At 36.3% G+C, this 9,470-nt stretch overlaps 1 protein-coding gene across 3 annotated transcripts in view; it reads right to left on the bottom strand.

The window, feature by feature from the left end:
• The window catches only part of LOC122071569 (tRNA pseudouridine(38/39) synthase), a 23,432-nt gene extending 14,259 nt beyond the window's left edge, over nucleotides 1-9,173 (bottom strand). The window contains exons 1-6 of one of the 3 annotated variants that reach the window (XM_042635937.1): nucleotides 8,894-9,172; nucleotides 8,701-8,757; nucleotides 8,131-8,332; nucleotides 6,376-6,451; nucleotides 4,834-4,879; nucleotides 1,888-1,998 (exon numbers count right to left, since the gene is read on the bottom strand). In XM_042635937.1, the coding sequence (XP_042491871.1) occupies nucleotides 1,888-1,998; nucleotides 4,834-4,879; nucleotides 6,376-6,451; nucleotides 8,131-8,332; nucleotides 8,701-8,757; nucleotides 8,894-9,016 (615 nt within the window). In that variant the 5' untranslated portion in view covers nucleotides 9,017-9,172. Of the gene's footprint in view, nucleotides 1-1,887; nucleotides 1,999-4,833; nucleotides 4,880-6,375; nucleotides 6,452-8,130; nucleotides 8,333-8,700; nucleotides 8,758-8,893 lie in introns of all 3 variants that reach the window. The other 2 variants (XM_042635939.1, XM_042635938.1) reach the window with 2 other exon arrangements.
• Nucleotides 9,174-9,470: the final 297 nt, after the last annotated feature.

The following is a 9,470-nucleotide window of genomic DNA, read 5'->3' on the forward strand; positions in this document are numbered from 1 at the left end:
AAAAAAAAACTTTTTGGGGGCCAATTCAACCCCGATCCAATAAATTGGATTGTTGGAGAAGAATCAGCTGATTACTGACTGATCCGGCAATCCAGATCAAAATCTGGTCGGAATCAATCGTGACCAATCCCGTTCCTAATCCTAAGTTCTAGAATATTGATATATACTTTTAAACTTTGAATTAAAATGTAATAAGTGGATGAAACTTTTCCCATATCAACAAAGTTTTACTATTTCAAGGTATATCAACCAAACTGTAGCCGATTACAGCCCTCAAACGTATAGATTTCCCATCTAATGTATTGACTATGCATCTTAGAGGCATAGAATGTAAAAAAGAAAATCAGAAAAAAAAAAAATTTAAGAAAAAGGTATTTTTTCTTTGATAAGTAATGGGAAAAAAAAGATATTAGATTAGCTTTCTAAACCCCAATCATGTTAAACGTTCTTTATCATTACTCAACACAAAACAAAGAAAAGCTGGAAATTCCCAACTCTCTGCTGCCATGGTTAGTTATCCATAGAATAAGCCTGCCTCCTACCACCAAGTAATGCCAGAGCAAATGTCTTAACATCTATGAACACATCCTCTCAAGTTCTACCCCTTCCTAATATAAAGCCATCACAGGATCCCATCCCACCCCTCTATTCTCATATGACTTACTCATACAGTGACATTCCTCAATTGTTTTCCTAGCCAATTGAGTGCACTAAGGATATCCACGGCCAAATCTCCATTACCAACCAACAGCAAAAACATGCCTATCTGCCTCAATGGTGACCCAAAGAAAATAATTAAAGCTACCAAGTAACAATAGGCAACTTAAAAACTGGAAGACTTTCTTCAGGGCATCATGCTGTGTAAGAATCCTTGAGCTATCCAGAATACCCTGTCTAGGGCTTCATGAATCACCACAAGACACCTAGGAAGGCTAACACAATCAGTTGGACAGGTGCAAAACTCCATCCACATTGTAAAATTCCAAAAACTTTTAGCAATTGTGGGTTCCTAGTGAATAGGGCGTCACTACCAGTATCCAAATACCAAGACTTGGTTCAACACTGCTAAAGAAAGTCTACCTATAGTAGAACTTTTCAACCCTAACCTTCAGAGAATAGAACGAAGAAGATGGGACCTTCTCTAAGTCTCTCAACCCAATTTTTTATGAAGAGCACCAACCCTTAGTAAGCAATATTATCTATCTCAATTCTGATTCCTCAAAGCAACCAATTAAATATTTGTCTAGAAAAAATTCTCTTTTGTCGACTGACTTCTGAGAATAATACCCGTGAAGAGTCAAGAAAAGCCTAAAAGACTTATCCTCTTTGCTCACATCAAGCATTTTGGACATCCATGGATGAAAATCATCAAAGATGTAGAATGATATTCATTGAAAATAGTTAGAAAGTGTTGTAATACCTTATATTTCTTAAAAGAGGACGATAATCAAGTGCAAACACTCTGGGCAGAGGCAGAAACAAGGAAACTGGATAACCTGATTTACCAGTTTGATAAAGACCAGGTCAAACAAAGGTTTAACACACATGAACACCCCCCTCCCATGCACTCTGCAAAGCTGTCTAGGTTCCCTATTATTTATTTGCCACAAGGTTCAGTTAGCCAGAAAGGAAACATTGATCCTCCTATGTTCCATGACATGACAACAATTTATTAAATACAGACATTTAAAATTAGACACAAATGAAAATATAATCGCTCGAATATCCAATGTTTCAATGAATGGAACTTTTCTTCTCTGGCCAACAAACATGAGAACTATTATTCATCCAAAATAAATAAATTTGAGGACTACGAAACAGAAAGTTGACAACATCAAACATGAAAGTTGAAAAGAACTAAGAAAGAAGATTCTGGAATTCACAAACCTGTCCGACAGATGAAACACCCTTGTCAGTCCTACCACACCTTGAGTACTGTAACTCCTCTCTCTCACCAATCAAAAGCTTTGTTTGCTTGAGTGCCTTGAAAAATTCAGACTGCAGGAATAGTAATATCTTATAGAAACTAATAATATAAAGGTATTTGAATTTTCTTTTATGAGAATAAAATACAGTAAAATTCATCATCCAGAAGGGAACATGATCACATAGAGATTGTAATCAAACCCCAAGTTATTCCCATGTTTTGCGGAAATGACAACTTGCTTCTTTCATATAAAATGGTACATTCAATTGGAAACTTATAAACCTAAAAATTAAAAAAGAGATCAACTTGTAATTCCCAAATTCTAACAATTCTAGACGCAGAATTCCAGCAAGAAGAGAAGTTGGGCTGTTGTTTTGGGTTTGGTCTAGTTTATTGGGTCTAACTTAGGTTTTGTTTAAGTTAGGCTTAATTTGAGTGCCCAATAGGTTATATGGGCCATAGGCTTTGTTTTTTGGGGTTTACTATTGTAATGGGCCAATCCTATAAACACAATTATTAGGAACTTGAGTCCTATACTGGATTAAGTAGTTAGTTTTTCTTTTGGAGTTTATTGTTTGTTTTAGAAATTTTGGGGGAGATTTGCACGGAGGCTATTCTAAAAGTTCGAATGAATATTTGTGCGGGCCTCTTGTGATTGTGAGGAGAGAAGATTATCTAGAAGATTGCTGGAATATTACGTTTGCAAAGAGAAGAGAGAGAGAGATCTACGATTTGGGTAAAAGGAAGTCCCAATCTTAGATTGGGGCTGCCCTCCCTTGCGCAGACCTCTTCCTTTCTCACGATAGATTCCTAACAATGTTAAATTTACTACTACTTTAGTTTCTATGTTTTGTAATGGGTCATAGTTGTTAGTTAATAGCTACTTAGGTTGCATTTGGTATTGTTCCAGAAAAACGTTTCTGGAGTTTTTTCGTTCTGTGTTTCATTTTTTGGAACAAAAAGTGAAAAAAAAAGAGGTAGAAACAATAATTGACGGAACGAAAAAAGGCAGTTCCGTCATTCCAGTTTCGTTCAAAAAAAAAAAAAAACGATATTTTGACACAGAAACTGAAATTTCAGTTTTGACACAAAACGTCAAACGCAGCCTTAGTAGCTACTATTTTCTGTTTCTTTCCTGTTTGCGTTTTAGAAACTAGATCTTTCTAGAAAGTTGTTTTAATTTTTTCTAGAGTTGCTATTTTGTAAGCTACTTAGAAGCCAAGACTTGCAATTATTATAACACAAACTCTAATTTTATAAATACAAGCAATGGGAACACATGATGCCCAATGATTTTGCATGATAGAGAAACTTGGCTTTTGCCTCTTTGAGTCAATGATGATGTTGTTCCTTGGACTGTGGTGATGCAGCTCCAGCCCTATTGTGGTGGAGCAATAGATCGGGATTGGTAGTGATGCCCTTCTTGTAGGGCAACTGATCTCTAGCTGGCTTTACTGGTTCGAGATCGATTCTACATTAGTTCTTCAATATATGAAATTACCAAAATAAACCATTGATAAGAAAACCTAGCTATCACCAGAGTAAATGGTACCACATAACCAACACACGCACGCACACACACCCACCCACCTACCCACCCCTCCAAGATTTTTCTTCTGCCACATATTATATGTCAAAATAGAGTTGACACAAAATAAAAACAATAAGGACAACATGAGAAGGGCAAGGAGCAGAGTGCTCCTAGAAAAATCTTTCCCATTGTTAGTGAATCATGTAATCGAGGCACTATGACTCAGAGTCACAAGCACAGGATATATACCTGGATCAATTGAAAAAGCTATTATTCGCTAAATAGAATAAGAACTCTTTTTGCACCTGATGGATTAATAATCAGAAAATTCAACAAATGTGTTTTCACAAGGAACCCTGTAGTGTTCTCAAGAAAAGGTATAGAGAAACGGTGAAAATAGAAAAAAAAAAATGCTCTCCATATAGTTTCTGTCAAACAAACATGATAGATAACAAATGGCGGGTTGATGCAAAGGGGTATTGACTGGCTTGAGTCGCTTGACAAATATCAGCTTATCCGAAACCCTCCACTCCAAGGCATATCAGTGCAGCCATAGTCTGTCAATTCTTAGCCATATAGACACTGCTTTGCAAGCCCATGCATTGGAGAGAGTATTTAAATCCGTCCTCTTAATTCTTTCAAGTGTTTGAGTCATTAGGAGATATATTGTGGTTTCTCCTTAATAATAAGTGATCATTAAATGGTTGTCCTCTATTGCTAAGCCTCTTTTTGGTTGAGACTTGAGAGATTACGAGCAGTTCTATCACCTGAGGTCAGCTGAGCTACGAAACTCAGATTTTTTTCATTTCTTAATGGAAATAAATTTTTGCGATGGCTATTTAACTAGAACCACTCAATCAGATGATGGCAGGTGACCAAAGGAAACTTATCCTTAGCTTTGTTAGCACAAGAAGCAGGATGGAAAAGAATGTGGCAAGTATAATGTAACATGCAGAATGGACAAGAATGTAGCAAGAACAAAGTAACATGTGGAAATGACCAAGTTGCTGAATAGAGAAGCAAACATTTAGTAAGAAATATCATTCATGAAATAATTAAATCATATCCTAAATGTCAAAAATAACATGCATAGGAAGCCACAACTGAAGGATAGAGGCACTCTTCCTAAGGTAGTGGTTGCTTCCAAATTCAATGCATCCACTGTACCCATCAAGTTCAGAAACTAGAAATAAATTTCAAGCTTAGTGTACTATCGAACAGTAAAATCACTAGGAAATGAAAGAGAATTTTGCAACAATATAGGTTCCATGACTTTGGAATTTGGGTTACCCTCTTCATTGAGAATTTTCCTGCTTCATATACTCTATGATTAGTATGATCACAATGTTAGACAGAGAGAGGTGAAGAAAAGGACCTCGACAGTTGGATCCATTTGTCCCTCCAAAGAAAAACCATGAAACCTGTAAACGTCTCAAATTTTAATCCTACGTCAGAAATGACACACGCAGCAATGAAGTGCAAAAGCATGTAACACCAGATTGAAACAAATCCAATCAGTGCAATGAGAATATTTACATTGAAAACAAGTGCTGAGAAAATCATTTGGATAATAAGGCGTTAAGCTATAAGAAAGATAAAGGATTATTGATATGTTTGGCATTTATAACATTAAATTTGGGACCAACACTAAAATGTTCCAAATTAGTTTATACATTTTTTCAAGCATGATAAGCATCATTCTTCATGGGACAAAATAACAGCATTTAGTAAATTCCAATTTCAAAAACAGTTCAGACCGTCTTGTGCTTGGTCAAAGTTCAGAAAAAAAAAGGTTTGGACTACACACTTTATTTTTCACAAGACATGAAACTGGGAACTTATCCTGTACAAGACAAAGAACCTCCGGGTTCTTACTAAATTAGCAATTTTTCAAGCACTATCGTGAGAAACATCAATTCTAGATTTGAATTCAGTACTTCTTTTCTTAATATTCCCTCCCTTTTCTTTTAAACATGGTGAAGATGTGCTTATATTTGCTATTTATAAATTTTTGCACAGAAAGGGAAAGGCACTCCCCATTTTTCCCCCTTTTTCTCGATAAGGAAAGAAATATATAAAAGAAAAAAGGGGGGTGGGGGCTAATCCCTGGGACTGGGGAAAAATGATACGATATAGCAAGTGATAAGAACAACAAAAAGCTACACGACGACATGTCATCAACAATCATTTTTCATTGTACTTAAAATACTAAATTCCTGATGCAACCAAAATAGAGGTAATTGCATTTGAGTACAGTCCCTTATTTAATTACTTCACCTTCATTAAAATACTAAACACTTGATGCAACCAAAATAGAGGTAATTGCATTTGAATGTAGTCCTTTATTTAATTACTTCACCTGATGAAGGTGACTTTTGACTTCTCATCGAAGAGGCTGTTGTTCCACTCCTTCCAAAATGACTACAAGTTTGTAAAGGGTGGAAAATTCCTCAATATCAAACCCCTTTCCAAGATTCAATCCGATCATAGGAGTAAGCCACAACCACCCAAGCTTCATCATAAAGAGAAGACAAATGCCAACAGAAAAGGGACTGTTTTGCTAGTCAGAGCTTCAGGAAAATGGGTTGGATATTGGATAAACTACTGCACTTTGCAATCTCTTGGACGGTTTGGAAGGAGGTGAACACAGGAAAAACTCCAACTTCATTCTTTACATACCCCCATTCTCCACTGGGGGGGGGGGGGGGGAGTTAAAAGTAAAGGGAATCATAAGGAACCTTTAACAGGAGAAATATTTGTTGGTTCATGGATGTCATTCAAAATTTTTGTCTACATAGTTCACATGAAAATGAAATAAGTTGCACTTAACCAAATTTCAAAGGCAATGGAAGTGATAGGGACAGTAGATTAGTTAACATACCGATCAAGTCCCAACTATGCTACATTTAGAGCGTACCTTTGACCAAAGTACATAATCTTTAGAGCAACATATCTCCTAGCATGGTGACGCATGATCCCCGTGTCGCAACCTGCTTTCAAAAGTAATTAAATTCTTAACTTCTTCTAGTGATAATCATATTTAACATTTTCATCCATGTCTACCAGGACATGGCAGCCTATCTACGGATATACCAGAGAAAATCCGACTTCAAGAAATTCTGTTCTTTGCCAAAATAAAAGCAGTCATGAATGTGTAGATGTATCAAAATAATCCATAGGCATGGAATTAGTACTTTTGAGGCCCCAATACCCCCAACGTGTAGATAAATCTCAAAGGATAATATTTGTGGAGCATTATTTGCAATTCAGGTCAATGTTATTGAAAAGTGAAGAGCCTCCCTGTTTGAGTCAAGTTGTCACCAACCTACTCTGAACAGTTTTTAATCCAAGACATGGAAAGAAATTAAGATTGTGTTTGGTAGCCAAGAGAAGAAAATAAAAAAGTACACTTTTTGTACTTTTTTCCTTGGGTTCGGAATTTTTCTTTGTACTTGGTATGTCTTCACCGAAGAGAAGATTCTCCCTTTTTAAATTCAAAATTCCTCTTGGGAATTGTGAAATTTTTTTTTGCTCCCCCAAAATTTTCTTGCAAAAAACACAAGAAAACATGAGAAAATATGAAAAGATAATGAGACAAAAAATGAATGATTACACAATGATTTCCTATGTGTCCATCTCTCTCTTAAAATTCAAATTTTTTTGAATTTTTTTCTTTTCTTTTCTTTTCTTTTCTTCTCTTGGTAACCAAACATACATATTCTTTTAATTTTCTCACCATTTCTTCTCTTTTCTTTTCTAGATTCTTTTTTCTTTTCTTTTCTTCTCTTGGCTACCAAACATAGCCTAAGGATAAGAGAGCATAGTTATTGTTATAGAAAACACCAACAAATACGAAAGTAAACCAAGACAGATCTGCACAACACACAGAGATTTAATGAGGTTCACACACCGATGTGGTGTGCTACGTCCTCGGGTGAACAAGATGATATTTCACTATGTAAAAGAGAGATTACACACAAGCAGCAGCGGAAAAACTCGTCCTGAAACCCTAGCTTGAAAAAAACCCCCAAATTACAATGACTTGCTTAACAAAACGATAGTACATTATATACTCCTCCAAGTTCCTGGGCTCCAAGCTTGGGCCTATCGGCCCAATCCCTCTGCTTCCATCATAGATCTCAGAAAACTTTCCATTTGGGTTGCCACCAAAATATGTCGGAGCGGGTCATTCTTCAAAACGGGTCAAAAATTCAAGACAAACTTAACAGTTATCAAGGTAACGCCTAGGTGATAAGTCAGTTCAGCCTGGTCTGGCGCCTAGGCAACACCTTGATGCCTCGTTGGTGTCGCCTTGCTTTTTGACTATCGCCCTTGTAGCTTTCTCACCTTGATAACTATGTAAGAGAGAAAGATAAAGAATTGTTTTCTCATTGATTCTTTCTATATGAGCCAGGACATGATAATTCGTTAAAAAAACTCTCTTTCTACTCACTCTTCTTTTTTTAATTTACCTTTTATATAAGAAGTGGGGTTTTTTCCCCTGTTTGTCAAATAATGCATCAAAATAATTGTTAATGGACAACAGCAACAAGAAATATAAAAGATCCTAAGAAAATTTGGATAAATAAATCGATATTCCTGTCTTCAATTTCTATATCGTTATTCATTGGAAGTTGTATTTTTAATTTAAAATTTGAGATCATCAACTAACCTATTGTTTCCTCTTTTGATTTCTTCTTCTTATTCACATCAACAGTTTTGGTTCCCCCCTTCCCTCTTGTATATATGCCTTCTTCTCTGCAATGTTCTTGGGGTAAAACTACTCCAACTATACCAACACCAGCAGTCGATTGCGCTATGTCCTCAACTGAAATGTCAGATGATACAGCAGAAAGTTCAGGAGACTCCTGTATCTGCACGGCCAGAAACCTAATGAATTTCAACATCTAAACTTCAACAAAAGCAAAAAACAAGCTGTACTTTTGGGGATCAGTTTATAAACAGACTGATGAATTTTCAATCTTCAGGATAAAAACTAGCTGGAACATCATAATTTTTTCTTTTATTAGAGCTACACTTAATTTTGTGAATTTTGTATAACAAATGAAAACCTAACAAGTAACAAGTTCCACCAATCAACCCTAAGGAGTGATTGAATAATAGCCATTAATCATAGAATATATCTATTTCATCCCTATTGCCTGAACTCATATTGTAAGCATCTGAGAACTATGTTAAAAAGACAATAATGATAGAAAATACTAAAGCTCCATGGGCGAACCTTCTGGCACCGACAATTTGAAAGCTGAGATAATCTTGCGTTTTCGAGCTCCAATTCCTGAGTTTTAAAGTACATTTGAAGAGAAAAAATAATAATACAAGTGCGCTGAAACAAAAATAAAATACCGCAATAGATAAACAGAAGAACAATCGCTAAGACGTGCGTGAGAAGTGGATGGAAGTAAGGACTATACCTTGACTCTGCTTCGTAGAGATTTAAGTTGAGATTGCAACTCAATCATGAGGTCTTCCCCTTCCAATCTTTCAATCTGAGGATCGAAGACTTCACTGTGTAGAACACCTTCCCTTCCCGCCATTATTGCTGCTGTCGTTGCTACTGGAAGTCTGAGAGAGTAAAAGTGTAGCAGGCGTCCAGCACGGGGCCAGAGTGGAGCAGGCTGAGCAGCCGCGTTCGAAATTTTACTTCTTGTGAGTTGTGGGCTCCGTTTGGATGTAAGAGAAGTTAATTATGACTAGGGCCCGTTAGGTTTTACTTGAGGGTGATTTAAAAAAAATCAAATGATTTGAGAATAAAAAAGGCTGGGTATGCCGTCCGTATAACTAGATTGTGTCCATCTCTCTCCTCTTTCCTTTATAAAAGTTTCTTATGTCTCTCTCATCCCAACTCTCCCATTGGTTGAGCCTCTACCTCCATGAAAGTTGATGACATATCTAACCTCCCATTTGAGAATTATGATTATAGGTCAGTGGATATTAAAGCTCTTTGAAGTTTGTAAGTTAAAAGGAGGTGCCTAAAATGATGACAAGCGA

The sequence above is a fragment of the Macadamia integrifolia genome, unplaced genomic scaffold (genome assembly GCF_013358625.1).
Source record: "Macadamia integrifolia cultivar HAES 741 unplaced genomic scaffold, SCU_Mint_v3 scaffold_267A, whole genome shotgun sequence".
NCBI classification, from domain to species: Eukaryota; Viridiplantae; Streptophyta; class Magnoliopsida; order Proteales; family Proteaceae; genus Macadamia; species Macadamia integrifolia.